Raw genomic sequence first — 18,991 nt, 5'->3', positions numbered from 1 at the left:
TCTACTGATTTATGTTTCAGCTGACACCGAGTCAAGTGCTTAAACTCCATGAGGCTTGAGAGCGCCTTAGGTTGCTCAAACGTGCAACATTCATGCCAAGACCACATTTTTCAGCCTCTCTGCAAATAGCAACATTAGGTCACCTCTAAATCTTCTTTAAGTACCAGACTAGTTGGTGGTGTTGGTGTCAGAGGTACCAAACAAAAAGGTTGAGAGCCTGAAATATGAGGCTGTAAAGGCAATACGGAGGAGGGGGAGATGGAGGAAAGGAGGGTATGTGGGAGTTTTCTTCTGTGCTGGGGGGTAGAAGACAACTCTGCTAAAAGAGAAAGAAAACTCCTCCCAAACACAGAAGTGCATGAAAGGCGGGGCTGAGAGCTCACAAATCACTCCCCAAAGAGAGGAGGAGGAGGGCAGAGTTTGTGACAATGCTGCGCTACTTGTTGTTGCCCATCCAAAGAAGCCGGTCAGCAATTTTTAGCTAGTCAGTCATTCAAATTATGAAAGTCAATAAGTTTGTGAAGTGAGAGAAAAGAGCAGCGATCACACACTGAGGAGGAGCTCACACTTGCAGGTAGGAATGAGAGGTTTGTAGGAGCGCACTTGCATGCAGTGGGGTGTAGGAATGTGTGTGTGTGTGTGTGTGTGTGTGTGTGGGGAAGTTGACAGCAGAGGAGACGGAGCTGAGGCAGCTATCTTTATGATCGTCTTCTGAATGCAATTTTTTTCCCCCCCGTTTGTCTGTTTTTCTACTTGTTACTTTCTTTCTCTGGCTGCTGTTTATCTCCCTACGCCGCTGTGCTTTCCCTTCATCTCACAGCTGTTTGTCCGTCCATCCCTCTTGGTTTGCTTGTTTACAGCTCCAAGTGAGTAAGATTTACTCTGAGATTTTTTTTTGAGCAATAAGTTGCCATCCCAAGGCGCTGGGTGTAACTGCGGTTGCTGGGATTGGTGGTGTTAGCTGTGGAAAACCCAGCAGGAAATAATTACACGAAATATGAAAGATAAGACCAACGGCATTTCTTTCATCATTTTCTTTTTCTTGTTAGGCTTGCTCACTTAAGGATTTGCTTATTCTGACTCGATGTGATAAATGACTCAAAAATCTGGCTGCTTATCAGAGATGGCGTTGCTTAACCATTTACAACACCTAAAATTAGTTGTTGCTAAATACAAAGATGATGAATATGTGTTTGTGACATATGACTTAAAAGATTTGTGAGTTTAAAACAAAACTGTAAATTAAAAGCTCTTATCAGACAGCGCTTCGCTGTTTTGCTCACGATCACTTTGACAGGTCGAGGCTGAAATTCTGACCTCTCAGTTATGAGATCACATCTTTAAACAGCAAGCCACCAACTAAATGATGACAGAGTTAGGCATGTGTGTCTGTGTGGTGTTGATGGGGGGGGGGGGGAACACATGCATGCAGCAGGTTGTTTCAGACATTAGTCAGTGTCATGTCTGAACTTCTCAGTGGAGTTGGAGTAAACCAATGAGATTCAGCCTTTAATTAATGCTAAAATGTGTCTGTGTCAGATGCAAGGAGCACAGATTTGTGACGGTTGTGTGTTTCCAGGGTCAGTATTGTATGTGTAGTGTTGTGTTACTTGGATTCCCTGTGGTGTCAGTTGTTTGGTATTCCAGTAGCCATCAGCACTATACAACCTACTGATCTTTGCAAAGACAGAGTGCCTGCATAGCTGGAAAAGGGGAAAAAACAGATATTTATGGTCTTTATTTAAGTACATTGCTGCATTACTTGGTCATCACCAATATGTGGTACTTTAAATCTGAAGAAAATATTGTACATTTTCCTCTAACGCTGTCATCCGATGCCCAGAAGACTTGACACACAAACATGTGACAAGTACAGACAGTACGATCCAGATTTATCCATCCAGCAGTATATTTTAAGGAACTTTGAAGCATCTGGGCTAGACACAGCATCTTCAACATCAGTGATGTGGATTGTGTCAAAGAGGCTGAGTATTTTTGAATTAAACTCAGAACCTGCAATTTTTCTTTATTAAAGCAGTAAGAGAGATGCCGTGGAAATATGGACAAAAACAGAACAGTGGTACCTTTCTACTATGCACATTACATGATGTTTAATGAAATTTTTAAAAAGCTACAAGCTTTACAAGATTTGAAATGGTGTTATAGGTACCCCTCATCCTTATGCTAAGCTCACATCATTATCCTCTAGCGCTAACCTTTCCTTATTGTTGTACAGACAAGTATGAAAAGGCTTGAAGCGGTATCAGTCTTGCCATCGAACTGTCAGAGAGAAGGCAAATGGGTCTGTTACCCAAAATGTCAAACACTGATTTAGTCATTTATGTGAAGAAGTGTTGGGTGGCTGTGCTTCAGGAGGTAGAGGAGATCATCTTGGTGGTTTGATCACTGGCTTTTTGGCAAGACACTGAACATCGAGTTGCTCCGATACAACCATTGGAGTGTGAATGCTAGGTGTGAAACACTTGGACACAGAAACAAGCCCTTGTATGAATGTGTGTGTAAATGGGTAATTGGGCCTTGTTGTAAGAAGCGGTTTGGGTGATCAAATTAAGTATGTAAGTACCAATTAATTTACATTTAGAGTAACATATTTAGCAGTTTTTTTTCCTGCTTCATATTGATCCATTTGGGATCCTTTTGAGCCCACATGTAGTTAACGTAGTGGGTATGTGCTACCTTACTTAACCTGTTTCCTGTTTTTGTTCTGCCTGTTTTCTGAACAAAAGCTTGAGTAAATGAAACCAATCACTGTCCTGGTGATTTTCCTTTTGGAGACAAGCCAGAATTTGTTATACAGCCTGGCTTGCACTATTCGTGCTTCCTTGTAAGTAACATAGCTTTAGTTGTGAAATAACAATAAGATAACAGTGATAACACTAACCAATGCTTCAGGCATATATAGCCTTTAATTTGATCAATTTAACAAATAATTAAATATATCAGCTTTTTAATTAAATTGTTTACACATGAGAAGATGTCAGAAGTGCATCCCACAATGCAGTGCAATCTTTGTAGTTCAAACATCATTTGAAATACTTGGTTTCAGATTTAAGGTTGCAGGTTCTTCCTGACAGTTCTTCACTCTGCATCTTTTACTGAAGTGAAAATCTAAAAGCTCCATTCGTCACCTACTCAGCTGACACTTCGTGCAACTGTCTGACAGTGTGGTGTACAGTGACTGTACAGTTAACACTGATGCGTAAATGAACAAAATGAGTGCACATGCTGAGGGGAAGTTAGGTGTGACTGTCTGAGAGTGAGAGATATGCACAAAGGTTTAGAAGTATGAAATGGCAGCTACTGCTGTGGGATTTAATAAGAGCCTCATTAATATGTTAAACACATCTCACACACACACACACTCTCTCACACACACACTGGTGAGCCCACGCACTGAAGAGCGCAGTAGGACTCCTCTCTCTCTCTCTCTCTCTCTAACAAAGACTGGCTCTACACAGTGGTCATGTGACAGTTGTTCCCATTGTTCACTTCTGGCCAGGGGTGGTTTTCCTAATGTGTGTGTGTGTGTGTGTGTGTGCATGCGCATGAGTATTTGCGTGCATGTTAAAGCAGGAAGACACTTTAAGCCAGCCAGAGGAAATCCCTCATTCCCAAGCATGTTGATGTTTGCGCTCGTCCTCCCGGTTGTGTGTATGTTCGTGTGTAATGACAGACCACCTCTGGAGCATCTGAAGCTTAATGTTAAAACCCTACTTTATTTTTTGAATCATTTCATCGAGTGTGTTTTTTAATCTAGACGCTCGGTTTGTGTTTTGTAAACCGTCTGTCCATGGTACCAAAGGACTAAAAGAGATTCGCGGAACTCTCTTAAAGACTCCTGATGTTCCCCAAAAAGGCCAATATTTTAAAACCAGTACTTGAGTGGATTAGCCAAAGAGCTTTCTGCCTCCTGGCTGATGTGTTGGGTTGGCTGGAGAGCTGCTGAGAGAGCTCACCATCAAAACATTTGACTAAATTGAATTGAACCGATTGCAAAAGTAGTGTCCTTCAGATGGAAAGCAAGCTCAAGAGATACTCTGTGAAAAGGAGGAAGGCATATTTGTTTTATTGATAGTAATTCTTTATAATGAACTGCTGTCTTCTAAATGTTTATACTGCCATTTCCTCTTCCTGTTAATCTACACGTCCCCCCCCAAGGTCTTGTGCACAAATGTTATTGTTCCAAACCCAAGGCCTTCACTAGTGCTGGTGACAAACCAAATCTCACTTGAGGATGTTTTGTCTGTTACATGGCTAAAGAATAAAACTTTTTATTGGCTGTCAGACCTTTATGAACATGTGAAACTGTGTGAATTTCCCTTTTAACCATTTATTTTGGAATTTTCTAGCTGCCCAATCTTACTGGGTTGAGGTAATAGCAAAAATTTAACTTGTACTCAGCTTTGCGCTACCATATATTTAGGTAAGATAGCATATATACCTTCTTAAAATATTCCTCATAACAAATTTCAAACAAATTTCCCACGTGTGGGACTAATAAAGGTTATCTTATCTTTTCTTATCTTATAACCAGTTTAAAGACAATAACAATGTGACTGTTGGATAAGGATCCACCAATTGCAGGGGAATGATTGGGCATTTTGAAGGATATTTATTAAATGAAACTGAGGAATAAAAACTGAAAATTTATTAAATTATGACTGTTTTTCCTCTTTGTAACCGTCTACATTGCCCTGTTAGTATATGAACATGAGTACATTTGTAAACATGAAATATGTAAACATAGTTATTTCTTATTGTTTCTGAAGGTAAGACTGCATCAAGTTTCCTGTATGTTGATTTTTCTTACTGCTTTTCATTTCATTTTAGTTTTGATTTAAAAAATAATAATACATTTATAAGCAAACTTTTTTTTTTTACTCCAGCTCTTAGAATGAATAATTTATCATTATCTAGAAATTTTCATTCCTGTGTGTTTGTATGAAAGCACATTATTTAAAACAACCGTTTTTCTGTAAATTATTATTCTGGATTATGTTATGAGCGCTAGTATTAACCGTTACGATACGGATTTTAAGAAGTTTTTACGTTACTTAACGTGCACACATCTACGTGCACACATGTACATGGAAAAAAAGGCACTTGCAAGTGTCACTCAACCCTAATGTGAAGTCAAAACTTGCTGGTATAAAACACAAATTCTTTGGCATGGATGTCTTTTCAAATCTCTCTGACCCACTATAGCGTATACTGTCCATACATGGGAAATAATAGACTTGGTGTAGGAAGCACTTGCACTCATTTGCAGAGTTATGACTACTGGTTGAACAGCTGTGGAGAAGAGAGGGTGAACCAGGGACAAAGATAAAAGTGGTGGGGAACTAGACGAGTCCATTATTATAAGAGGTAAAAGGATAAAGAAAAGGGAGAAGGACAAGTCTGGGAGCTGCCATGATGGACAGGCAGGGAGGGAGGGAGGGAGGGCATGTCTGTGTGGAGGAGGGCGTGAGACTACAAGAGAAAGGGGGAAGATGGATGAGTAGGGACCAGTGAGAGAAGAGTGAAATAATGCAGAAAAAAATAAATGGTAGGAAAAGAGTAGACAAATGATACAGGACAAGAGTGTAGCTGTAGCTCTCAGAATGAATCATTTATGTATTAGTTAAACTGAACCACTATACAGGCGTAAGTGCTAAGTGTTTGTGTTTTCAATCAGTGAGAGTCAGTCAATTCTCCTCTGCAGGAGAGTGTGTGTGTGTGTCTGGCAGATGGTCAGGGCCACACACACACAAATACACATACAGCTGACCGTCCCCAAGGGTCGTATAATAGGTTCTCCTGTTGTAGTCGTTCTGCCCTTTAGAGGAATCCACTCTCTCTGACCCGGCATGCCTTAGAAGGACTTTTACTGTGTACACTGAAGAGTCCTGAACCAGCCAGCTGTTCCTTTCTCTAAACCATTATTTGCATTTTTATTGATATTCATGATTACAAGCTGGTGGCTCAGTGACCCCCTGCTGGAGTTAAGTTTTAGCATTTAGTTCCAGTTTAAGGCGGTCCTGGTTTATTTAGGAGTGACCAAACTCCAAGAACCTACTGAAAAGTTGTGTCCTCTCATTTGTAGCCTTCTCCTTTGAGCTGGTGTTAACTCTAGTGTTTGCCATTTAACATGACAGCAAACAACAGCCGTAGATGAGAAACTATGCGAGTATTTTTGCCAAAAGACCAAAAAAGTGCTACTAAACACAAATCTTGGAGACATCACACAGGGTATCAATCATCTCAGTCATTGAGCATACTTTAGCACAGCCCTGAAAGCGGGGCAATTGACTTCTGTGGCTGTAATTCTGCTCCAACAAGTGCTCCAATTTATGCTTTCACATATCTTTAAGCGCTAGTTCTGTTCGCATTGGCAGAAGTCTAAACAAAAATGCTACAAAGACATTTTATCATTTCGGCTTGCTATCAAAGTATTACATGTAAGACGGTTTGCTGCTAGGAGGCACGTTTCTGTACTGTACACATGGTCTGAAATGATCTCCATCTGAGCTGTTAGTTTTTGTTGTTTGTTGCGGATCATCTTTTTTGTTATTATCATGCACATGTAAAAGTGGTCCAGCAGCATTTTTCTGCAGTTACTGCAGGTCAGTTGAACACCGGTCAGTTTGATTATGTTCCTTCAGCTAACTCACTCTTTGCACTCAGTGAAAAAGAAATTTTGAAAGACGTTTAACAGACTGAATAAAATCTAAAGTCATCTGCAAGTTAAGTAATTGATTTAAGTTAACATATTAGGCTCTAACTATTCCCACATTTAAATGTTTCTGCCTGCATCCTTTAAAATCAGTGTGTTTTCATGCCTCTTCATCAGGGCTAACAGCATCTAGCCAGACTGCTACAATCCCAGACCCCACAATTAACTCTGCGGCTTGTGTTCTCTGATCATAATCAGGCTGTTTAACAATAGCAAACACGGGCTCAGTTGTTCAGATCAGATTCTTAGGTTTGAGATTAGAGAGAGGGTCAGTTGAATCCAGTCTGCTACCGTGTTATTTTAGTTTGTACAGTATGACTAACTGCTGCGCTGTGAGTGATTCAGAGTGGATAAAGCTGTGCTGTTCACTCATCATCACACAGCAGGGGAATTTCTCTGTCCTGTGTTTTAGTTCCCTGTCATCCTATCGGTCATGTTCATCATGCTGTATTTATAACTGTGTCTGTCTGTTCATTACACAAGATCTAGCTAATGGGCAAAAATAAAGTTGGGTGCAGTGCTGCTCTCTTTTCTTTTGTTATTTTTTTTCCCCTTTTTTTTAAAGTATCTGGAATATGAATCAGGTTTTAAGGAGATTACTGGAATACAAAGTATTTTGAAAATGTCCTAGTGTTATACTGATACTGATACTCAGAGGCTGTTGCTAAAAATATCACATAACACTGAGGCACACAGGGTCAGACCTCTATTCTGTTCTCATATCCACTAACAGAGGGCTGAAGTCAGCCTTCAGTCTGGTGTGGGGGAAAGGAAAACGTGGCTCCGATCCAAGTATTGTATAAAAATTGGCTCCGGCGAAATTCTCAAACACATCTACTTTACTTTAATCTTCCCCTCTTCAGTGGAAGTATTAAATTGTTATCCATTTGCTAACTTGTGTGGATTTTATTGGCTTCATTTTCAGACACAGTATAGCTACAGATTTTGTTTCAGAGTGTGCACATGAAATTTTTTGTTTTTAAAAAAAGGGAAAAATCCATTAAACAGAGATGGGGTGTTATTCAGAGGTCAGATTAACTTGCTGCATCTACTAAACATTAGCGAAAGTGCTGGTGAGTATTTCTGTATGTATGATCACTTGAAAGAGAGTGAGAATGATGGCTTTGTGACTGCATTAAAGAGAGACAACTACTTTATACTGGCTGTGTGTGCCATTTCATCTCAGTCAGTGCTTCATGTCAGCCATTGTTACAAAAATGTATAGCTGAGATTACTGTTCATTATAACACACCTGAAGACAGCTAATTTGTTTGATTCATACACTTAGTTTCCTTTATCTTTGCAGGAACTCTAACCTCTATTAAGTAATCCAAAGTCATGGTGTATGTCATTACTGTTTAACAGTAAATGTCTGTATGTGTTTTGTTTCCAGAGTTGAGGATGATGGCAGAGGGGCGTTTTGCCAGTCTGCCCAGGTCTCTTCAAGCACACCACACCCTGGGAGGAGGCACAGGCCACTCTGGAGTACCCAGCAGCCCTCTTGGTGCCCCAAGCAATAATACCTGCTCCTCCAGGAGGCACCAGGGCTCTCTCACATCCTCCATGGATCTTCTCAGCTCCAGACCTGGGTAAGCTGTGTAACCATCAGAAGCTCAGTGCTGTTGAGTCGATAATTAGAAATCAGCAATAGTAACATTTCCCATTGTGAGTAACTGTTTGCTTTTTGTCCTGCAGTCTCCATCCAGGCCAGTGTGGCAGCCTATCAGAAAAGCCAGCTGCCGCCTACCAGCCAATCTCCATTCATGGGACTCTGCCTCGGCGCAAGAGAGGAGGGGTCAACCTCGCCACACATGGAAACTACACCTGGGACCCCAAAACCAATCACACAGAGCCTTTAATTTATGAGAATGCATTACTGGCTGCTGAGTACCCTCATCAGTCCATGACCTCTTCACTGGTCCAAAATATCGCTGATGACTTCCATGGTTACAGGTAAACATGTTCACAAACACAGACAAACGTGGATAATGCTTCTGGATGTTTATAGTTTCATTTTCATTCTGCGGTTTATTCTTGCACATTCTGGGCAAATGATAGTCTTTATCGTAAGTACGACTGTTGCTTATCTTTATATCTGTCAGATGTTTGTGTAGGGAAATCATCTTTCAGAAGAAGCACCTTTTATTCAGTACTATCATGATAAAAGGTGATTGTTGCAGGGGTGTCTTGTCATTCTGAAGGTTGACACTGTTTGATGATCAGAGACTGTTAGTGCTCTCGAGAAAACACTGCTCCTCTTCAGACTGGAGAGTGAGACAGTGTGGAGTTGGATGGAGAAAAGTGAGGTTGTATAGAGACCCCTGAGGGGGTGTAGTGATTAGCTCAACTTCAGAGGGAGCACACACACACACAAACCCACACACCTCATCCCTCATCATGTCCTCCACCTTTCTATCTCTAGTGTAGAGTTACAACAGACTGTATCTGATGTAGCCAGCTTTGTGTGTGCATGTGATGTGCGTCTGTGGGCGCATTCATGTAGCCCCCAGCAGTTGGGTTACCTTTGTTGGTCAGGGTGTGGCGTGGCAGATCAGAGACTACTGTGAAGTCTTTGTCTCTACTTTTTATCTGTCTGCCTCCATGCTGGATAGATTTCATAGACCGCTGACATACAGTGGGACAATTTGTCCAGGTCAAATTCAGCCTGTGCAGGTGGCAAAATAACGAGTAGCATATTATTCTTTTTTTGTGTTCTTTCATAACGTTAGTACAACTTCATGGGTATTTTCTTGTTCTTTTAAACAGCTAGCACAGAAAGTGCTAGCCAGTTTTTACACCTTTCATGCATAAATGAGCCTTTTGACTGATTAAAGTTCATCAAAATTCAGCCATTACCTGATGATGAAGTTCATCAAGAAAGCATATTTCTAAAGTTTTAGCATGTTGGTTCTCGTCCACCCAGGGGCGTAATTTCCAGGGGGGTTAGGGGGGTTATGACACCCCCCCCCCCAATAATCAGACCCAGCCAATATAACCCCCCCCAGTAAAATTATATATCTTGCATAAATAGGCTGTTAATTTTCTTTACTAATTTCAGTTATTACCAGCGAAATAGTTGCGTGTTTAATCATCTGGGAATTTACCCAGATTTATTTATTTATTTAGACAGAGATCTCCACCCCCCCCCCCCCCCCCCCCCCCGCCTTACTTCAAGTTAAGACTGTGAGAATCAGGCAAAAGTCGCTTTTGATTATTCCTTCAGATTACCTGCGCAGGTTTGAACCATTCAGATGTTGAGTCCAAATATCGAGATTACAGATAATTAAACATATCTTTTAAAAGATCTACATACTCAGGAAACAAATAAGATAATTAGGTTAGTGGGTAAAGAGGGAACGGAAGGAAAGTGACGCCCTGAGCATGCTGTTGTGTAGAAAAACACGAAAACACAGTCTTATCTTTTGCTCAACATGAAATTGGAGATAAACAAACCACCAGGGACCTGCTGTGATAGCTTGATAACCTGGTCGTTTCAGTGATGAGTCAGCGCAGTTGAGTTTTTAAACTTATCCATCTACTGACTCAAATCCAGAGTATTTCCAAATAAGGCTCAGTTAGGATATTTGTCTCTCTCGTGTTCTCTCTGTCGTCATTACCACTCAGTTGTTGAATTATTCCAGGCCAAAACTCACACCCCCAGTGGGGCGAGGCACCTTGAGCAGACTGTTGTTGTGATTTGGCGTTATACAAATAAAATTGAGCTGAATAACTTCAGGTGATATAACACAGTTTTGCATTCTGAGCTACTTTTCATTTTTTAAAAATGTGTCTAATTTGATTTAGATTGTTTGCCATTAACTCCACTTTGGGCTGACAGCAAAGAATGTCAATAGAGTTCCCTTTAAGCAGTCAGAGCAGATCAAAAATTATTGCAACTCTAAGTAATAAACTTTGGATCTCGATGCCTTTGAAATGGTTGCTTCAAAGACGAGGACCAGGTTTGCACCCACTCAGTCAATGGCTGTCGTCAGATTGATTACAGTGTGTTGGCAAGCTGCAAGTCTGCATTTATAAATTAGACGGCAATAATTTGCTAGCACTCTCCAATCTGTCTGAGTGTGATCGCAGTCAGTCCAAGTTGGGCCACAATTTTTGTAGCCATGTGCTTTCTGCACCCAGGCAAACCTTGTGATTGAAAGTGATCACCCAGAGGTTGAGGACATGTGCAACCATGACAACCACCTAGTCACACATAACTGCTCTTCTATTTTGACTCTAGCGTGACTGACCCATAATGTAAGGATGGCAGCTAATGACCTGACAGAAAGAGAAGTATCTTATTCAAGTCCACATCCTCAAATTTAAAGTTTCCTGTTCAATTATGCTGGTTTTTCTTAGTTTTTATGAGTTGACACAAATAATTTTTCCTATTCAAACTAAAACATTCAAACTTTTTTTATTTTTCTAGTGCGTATATAGATTGGTTACTGTGATCTTAACACTCCCAGAAATTTTCCAAATTCCAGAATTTCCTCCAAGCTCTGGTCATTTGGTTTCAAACTACAAACAATTCACAGCAGAGATTTCTATAAAATGATGAGTATGTCTTTATGGAATGTAACCACTGACTGTCCATTGCTGGCCTATGACCCCTAACCTTATGTCACACTATCTTCCCATTGGTCCGTGTGTCTTTGTGTTGACCTCTGAGGGCAGCTCTAGGACCACCAAGAAAGGAGGGGGAGGAGGAAACTGAGCAGAGAGAGTTCAGAGTTGGAGGGAGCATAGATGGACAATAACAGACTGGGGACATCTGAAGCTTTTCCTTTTATTTGTATAGTGTAAATTAAATTCTGAATTCCCCACCCGCTAACAATAACTCACTAACAAGTACTTTGTGTAAGGTTGGTTCATATAGTGCTTTTTTAAGAGCCAGAAAGTGCTTTACCATATAAAATAAGATGCAACAAATTGTATAAATGGATAAAACGAAACAAACGCAATCGTGCACAGGTGGATCTTAAACTTGTTTTTAAAGGTACCAAGGTAGTTCACGGATCTCAAGTCCAAGGAAAGCAAATTCTACACAAACAGATATCAAACATTTCTTTAGAACAATAGTTCAATGTTTAATTTCAAACATTATGCTACCTTGGATGTTATAAAATGCATACCAGTAAACAGATCATCATTGATCATCAAGAACAAAATGGACTTCCTTTTTCCAAATGCACTCAATATTATTGTTTTTTTGTAGTTTTGTGAAAGCTGAATCATTACAAAAGGTTCACTAAAAATGTCCTTTTGTAGGCTAAACTCAACAGATTGTCCTGGAAAGGGGATGATTTAGAATAAATTGGCTATCTACAGCTGTGCAAATGGCATTTAGCCTTGTATTTTACCTGTTTGTACTGAAAAGATGTTGTATATGAAAAGATGCCAGGTGTCAGAGCCATTTTTATTCTAATTTATTCAAAATTATCCATTTATTTAGTTTTTGTTACTCCGTTTCATTTCTGCTTTGCATTGTAGGACAACTGTCTGCCAACAGAGCCAGTGTGTTTTGCAGCATATTGTATGAAACTAAGATCAAATGCATTTTGGGAATTAATTAATGCCATTTATTTTAGAATAACTGTTCAGCCTGTGCTAGTAAATCTATAATGCATAGAAATCAGCTAAGATAAACACAAACTGACAGTAAATTGAGACTTTTCACGGAGTCTTTCTAATGGAAGCACACTGACCTCTGTAGGCTGTCTTCAGACTCTGCATGCTGCCATCAACTTTTTCCATTTCTCCCTATCCTTGTCTGTCTCTCTCTCTCTGTCTTAGCCTCCCTTCAACACACTCTCTCCCACACACACAAATATAGTGTAGTTCCTAACTTAAGCCAGTTGCGGTCATGCTGAGTATTGTGCGGTGAAGCGCAAAGAACAACAGTAGCCAGAAAAAGATTGTGGCGAGTGCTGCCTCGCAGTGGTCAGCTCGTGTCCCCTGGAATGCTTCGCTATCGCACATCCATCATGCTCTGTTTAAATTCTTTTAACAGTGTAGCCAGGATGAGTAAACATTGCTAACCTAACAAACAAGGAGCGACACCGAATCTCTGTTTGCTCCGGGGCTATCACTCTGTTTGTGAGCCTGACCTTTGACCTGCCCGAGGGGAATTTTCAAAAAAGGGAATTTCCCTCCCTCAATTTTGGCACTTTTAACCCAGGAGGATGTAGATGGGTGTTGTCTGTCTGCATTGAACCCACCTAATCCTGGAGATCCAGGCCGAGGTTACAAGGGGCAAGTGGTTGGAGTGGTAAAAAACTTTGGTCCCATCAAAGGTCCAGCAAACCACTGACCTCAGAGAAGCAACACACATGGATACAGAAAATGTCCCGTGAGTTTCTGATTTTAGTTTATATTTCAAACCACAGAAATTCCTCTACTGCTTCTATGTCCTTTATCTTCAGCGTTGAATGTCGAGCACTAATCAGTGTATGCCAAACATAATGCATTACCTGCAGCAGGTGCTTTTATAACTTAGGACAGAGGTTATAAGCCCATGGCTCTGCAGCCACTCACAGCTCTTTTCCCATTGGTAGAAGCTTCCTATTGCTTTGATATAGAGTATCACCGGAAGTTCACATTTTAAATTTTGTCAGCATGTCAGCAGTGCAGTGGTTAGCGCTGTCATCTCACGGCAAGAAGGTCTTGGGTTCTCTGGCTATTTATAGCTTCCTCCCACAGTCCAAAGACATATGTGTTAGATTAACTTGTGACTTTTAAATTGAATTTAGGTACAAATGTAAGCATAAATGTTTGTGTCTCTATTACACTGCAGTAGCCTGGTGACCTGTCCAGGGTGTACACAACCTCTCAGACAGCTGGGATAGGCGCCATCCCCACTGTGACCCCTATATTGGATAAGTGAAAGAGGATGGATGGATGGAATAAAAGAAAGCTATATCTATCGCTTGGTGCTTCATCCTGTAATTTTGGAATAGCAGGGGAGAGCATGGATGCATACACATACCCATCTAGTTTTTTATTCCTCATAGTTATATATTTTACTTTTTTTTTTTTTAAAAAAAGCAAAGGAACATTGAGAATTTAACAGCAGGCAAACAGATTTGTTTGCTGTCTCTGCTAATACCTGAAACTTGTCTTGTCTTACTTCTGTGATTGGTCTACAGTGAAAAAAAAATAACCCCCAAAATGTGAAAAGACGTTTCAGGAACGAGCACACGGCATCTGTATGGGAATGAATGAAAGGGAGCAATTTCGGAAATGCTGTGGAAAGTAGAGTAGATCGAAAGCACTTGATCACATCTTCAAACTTGATGCCGCTGCTAGTTTTGTGGCAGTTTAGGAAGTGAGGCAAGGGGGCGGTTCAGAGCGTGAATTCCTGAAAGAGCGCCCCTTCTCAGACTTCAAAAAACTTTCACAACATTACCTTTATTGTGCTCTTTCCAAATACAGTGACGGACTGGGTCATACAATCGTCAAATAAACCTCACAAAGAAATTAGTTCAGCTCCAGTATACTCAAGTGCTTAAAGTTTTACTTTTTATCAGAGTACATTTAATTTGATTTATTTTTGTACTCAGGTATGCATGCATACATTTATAGATCTGTTTCTAAATAGGACTGCAAATGCTAATTGATGTTGTTTTCATCTGTTTGGCAATTTTTAAGTTTTGTTGGTAATCATTCTATAATGTCATAAATGCAACACACACATGGTATTATTGTAATGGATGAATGTTTAGCTCTGCATAGTGTAGGGGTTTACACAAGTGAAGGATGCCCAGTTTGATTTTAGGAGGAGACAATACAAAACAGAATAAAAAATCAACCTTGCGGCGCGACCTACTGTGGCGACTCCTTGTGGTGCTGCTGAAAGTACTTTCTCTCAGCACCTTCAGGAAGTTCCTGATGGTGTCAGACACGGCCACTGAGAGGAAACCTCGGTGCAGATTTCATCTGTAAGCCCTGACGACCTGCTACATGACTGATCTGTGCACCTAAAATAGAATCAGGTTTAATATGCTGCATTTCATCGGTTCTGCAAACTCATTAAGGGTAAGAGAGATCTGAGCACCTTCCATGAATGATGACTATACATTGTTGTGAATGAGGGCTTCTGTTCAGTTACATAACTAAATCCCACTCATTATTTGGGGCCATGTTTAAACTGCGAGGGCTTAGAGCTGCACATATTTGGTTTGGTAAGTAATGGATTGTGCTAATATTCCCGTGGGAAAACCAGTGCAGGCCTAAGGGATTTAAACTACCAACCTTGGTAATGTAGCCACAGATTTGAGCTAATTACCCCTTTCACTGAGCCCCTGGTTGTAAGCCTCCTGTCGAGACTCTGAGCTGCAACTCGAGTACCAATGTTCAACGCAGAGATGGAGAGCACCGAAAGAGTTTTGTTAAGGGATAAAATATGACAAGCTAACATTGGCGGAAAAAACAAACAGAGAACAAAAATACGAAGATTGAAAATGAGTAATCTGATCTTTAAACAATTGATAAACAAAAGTGATTAAAAAAGCAGATAAAACTGCAGCGCGTGTAAGCTGAGATTAGGAAGGTGGACAAAAGCTTTTTTTTTGAATAAGAGAATTACAGAAAAATGCAAAAAGAGGAAATTAGAAAAGTGTTCTGGTGCCCTTTGTTTGTGTGTGTGCTCTAACCTCTCTGTGAAATTGTCAGTGGACTCTGAATGGCAGGCGTGTGGCTGCGATGTGATGTGTTACGATGGGGGAGGAGAGAGAGAGAAAAAGAGAGAGAGAGGCCAAGTCAGGCAGGCAGTAAGGGAGCATGTTTACCACTAAAGGAAAGGGAGTGAAAGTCAGGCAGCGAAACCGGGAAAACAGGAGACTTAAAGCAGTGTAGTTCAAACTTTGGTTCCACTTGATTCTTTTTTCTTTTTCTTTTCTTTGAGAAACCCACTCCCAAGTGGGACCTACAGTAGTAGATGTGGATTAACTCTGGCGTTACCACTAGAATCAGCCTTCTGCTTTAGAGCGCAGGTTTGGCTTCTTATCATACAGGCACTTGTTTGGATCACCCTGTTAGACCTTTAAAGGAAAAGTGCCACACCTCCACACCTATAATTCATCTCCTACGGAGTGACGAGGGCTGAATACCCATCCTCAGCACCAGTCAGCGAGCGACCTTGACTGTGCAGTTTATTTGTAATAGGAGCTATAAGGAGGACCTAAAGGTCCCATCTGGGTCCTTTTGGCAGGATGTGTTCTCTAAATCGGACCTTGTCTCTGTCTGTGTTCCCCAGGGAGCCTGCAGCCGGGCCCGACGCCACAGTGGACTACGTTAAGGTAGGAAAAGCAGTGGTGCTATATTGTTTGTCTGCTGTTGCTGAAAATAAGTGGTTCTATTATAATCAATGTAAATATTTTGCTTACTGAAAATATGGATGCTTATTACTGCCTCTATAACGCATAAAACAGTATTTAAAAAGACTGATTGTAAAATGGTAAAACACACAGAAGTAAAATAAGATGTACGAACGACCCCACCAGGCTTAATTTAGTTTAGCAGACTAAAGTAGAAGCTTTTTTGTGTGTATTATAGTAGGAAGGAAAAAGTTATACTAGCAGTTATGTAAAACCTCAGACCTCCCACCCTGCTGTGAAAATACTGCGGTACTAAAGTAAAGACATTTTGCCAGGAGGAATAAAAGTAAAACATTTAGTAAAGCCCACCAATAAAGGATTACATCTAACATGGGACACATCTGCCACTGGATATGAAACACCAGCTGTTTCTGCAGACTGAGGTGTAAACATCACTCTTAGGTGAGGTTAATCTAATTGCACCTCGACTACTTGGATAATGCGCCTTTAAATCATACACCCCGTTTTGTTGCTGTCACACAGCTTTAAATCATTTTCGTACCACCTGCACCGCAGTTTTCAGTCAAAGACGGATGACAACCGAGATGCGATGGTTCTGTTAACACAGGTCTTTGCCTTTCTTATTTTTTTGCTCCTGTCTGCTCAGTCGTTAAGAAATTTGTATTATTAAGACCATCAAACAAAATACAAACCTTCTGTACTGCTCATTTAGTGAAGAAAAGGAAGGGTATCTAATCTAAATAAATTTTGAGCAGCAACCAAATTGAGTGCTGAAGCTGGTTTACCTAATCTTTAGTCAGACATTGCCTTATTTAAATCATAATTATGCCTGTATTTTTGCAGGTTTCTTAGAACAACAATGTTAAACAGAGACTGACATGAAAAAATGATTGCATTACTGGGAAAGAGTCTGTATTTCTATGTTTGGTTTTGGTTTTAAATCAATGAATGAAATTAAACAGGAACGATTTTCCGATTCCCACAGAACTGTGTGGCTAGAGAAGAGACAAGTAAACAAATAAACCAGCAAAAATCAAATTGTATTATGAGGCAAAGGCGTGGGAGGAAAAAGCGCAGCAGATAATCAGGCCTGTAGTCACAGACAGCTGTTCATATATCAGCACAGCTCATCTTGTTCTGTAGACAGCTCGTCTGTACCTTCTGTTCATAAAGAAATGCGCAGGTTTGTGGACGATTTATACTCAACTTCATTATTTATCAAAATAACTTTTTTTTTTCTATCATTTTCCTAAATGATATTTGTTTTTGTGTGAAAATGGTAAACTTTCTTTCCTCGAATGGGGAAAAAACTGTTTTTATAGACCTCACAATAAAAAAATAATTCAACTCAAACTTTACAGTCCAATCCCTGCATCTCTGTCATAGATTGTAGACGTAGGCAAGAAACAGTGGAAATCAGAGAGAGGAGGGTGGCATGCAAATATGTCCTGAGCTGGAGTCATGCATGAAGTTTGCATTATGTGGTGTCCACACCGACGCTTTGGCCCTCATGACACTGACCTATGTGATCTAATTTTGGCCTGTGAACAGCGACATCATTAGTTTCTTTCAGATCTTTGCAGATGTCATAACATTTACTGCAAACTACTAGATTTTACTGTAAATAAAGCCTGTCATTACATACAAACCCACAGTGGTTTCTCCACTTTTCTTTTTCCCAACATTTTCTTTCAAATCAAGTCTTTTTCTCTGTGTACGACCACGTTCCAACTACTCCTCCCTCCTCTATCTGTTGGCTCATATGTTTGGATGCTAACACCCCATTGTAAAAAGCAAACTCTGTCCTTCCCATGGGAGCGGGTCACACATGTGGGAGCTAACCTCACAGAAAACTCTCAAACCTGTGAGCCAACATGCACAAATAGTACTTTGTGTGCATTTCTTTGGTCACACACATGGTGTATCAACAGAGTGCGTAGCCTATTTTGTGTGCGTCTGCGTGCTGACCGAATATGTGGCCTACTGTATTCCAGGTATTATATAATATGTGTGAAAGCCTAGCTGTCAGCTCTGCTTCTGTGCTGCTCCAGGTGTGTTTGCATTTCCACTGTGGATGAAAACACACACATAGACCCATGAAGACAGTACAGGTGTTGTGTGGCATATGCTTTGGAAACTGTTTTTTTACAAACAGTTGACAGTACACTGAGTGTTGCATTGTTCTCTGTGATTATGTCAAGTAGATGTGAGCAGAATGGGTGTATGTGGGGAAGGAAGTCTCTGTGGAAAACAATAGTTTTAATATATTCTCAACTTCACCACCTTATGGCCAGTTTCTCTTCTCGTTGACAGCCTCTGTTTGATGTTCGTCACTAAGCATCCAATCAGCTTGTTTCCTTCTCTAGAAATAGACATAACATGAAGAAGAAGTCTAGTGCCCTGTCTTGCAAATTTAAAGACAGTGGAACCAGATTTTGCTAAATGTAATAGGTTTTTCCTTTAATCATGCTCCACCTATTGAACAGATTTAAAGAAAACCAACAAGGTGTTGTTTAGTAATCATGCTGACAAAGAGGCAAAAGCTCTGGTGAAGGAATGAAGTCAAATTGAAGTGTCTCTTTCTCACAGAAAGTAACATTTACTGAGGATTATAAAGTAGGTATCAAGATAAGTACTGTATAACTTTACTGAGTAGAAGGTAATAGGAGCAGATTGTTGATTTTACTATGACTTGGCCAGACTTAATAGTACAATAGGTGGCAGTATAATACAGCACAATCTCTGTATTATTTGATGACAAATTAAATGATAGAGAGAGGAAAAGAAAGACCCTCAGTGATTCAGTGTGAACACAACTCTTCTTTTACTAAGCCTTTGCTAAAAGACTCTTTTGCACTCTTTCATTCCCACACAATGAGTTGAAAGTTGCTCTAAACCCTCATGAGAGAGCTTTAGG

General features: G+C 40.3%; 1 protein-coding gene across 2 annotated transcripts in view; it reads left to right on the top strand.

The window, feature by feature from the left end:
* bcar3 (BCAR3 adaptor protein, NSP family member) overlaps positions 1–18,991 on the top strand; it is a 67,433-nt gene that overhangs the window by 19,833 nt on the left and 28,609 nt on the right. Inside the window, exons 1-4 of one of the 2 annotated variants that reach the window (XM_063501149.1) lie at positions 444–574; positions 8,130–8,325; positions 8,432–8,689; positions 15,993–16,035. In XM_063501149.1, coding sequence (XP_063357219.1) covers positions 8,138–8,325; positions 8,432–8,689; positions 15,993–16,035 — 489 coding nt within the window. In that variant the 5' untranslated portion in view covers positions 444–574; positions 8,130–8,137. Of the gene's footprint in view, positions 1–443; positions 575–8,129; positions 8,326–8,431; positions 8,690–15,992; positions 16,036–18,991 lie in introns of those variants that run through there. The other variant, XM_063501148.1, reaches the window with a different exon arrangement.

This window comes from Pelmatolapia mariae, linkage group LG17 (genome assembly GCF_036321145.2).
Source record: "Pelmatolapia mariae isolate MD_Pm_ZW linkage group LG17, Pm_UMD_F_2, whole genome shotgun sequence".
Lineage (NCBI taxonomy): Eukaryota > Metazoa > Chordata > Actinopteri > Cichliformes > Cichlidae > Pelmatolapia > Pelmatolapia mariae.
Note: the sequence above shows the minus strand (reverse complement) of the source record. Positions and strands in the feature narration are given on the sequence as shown.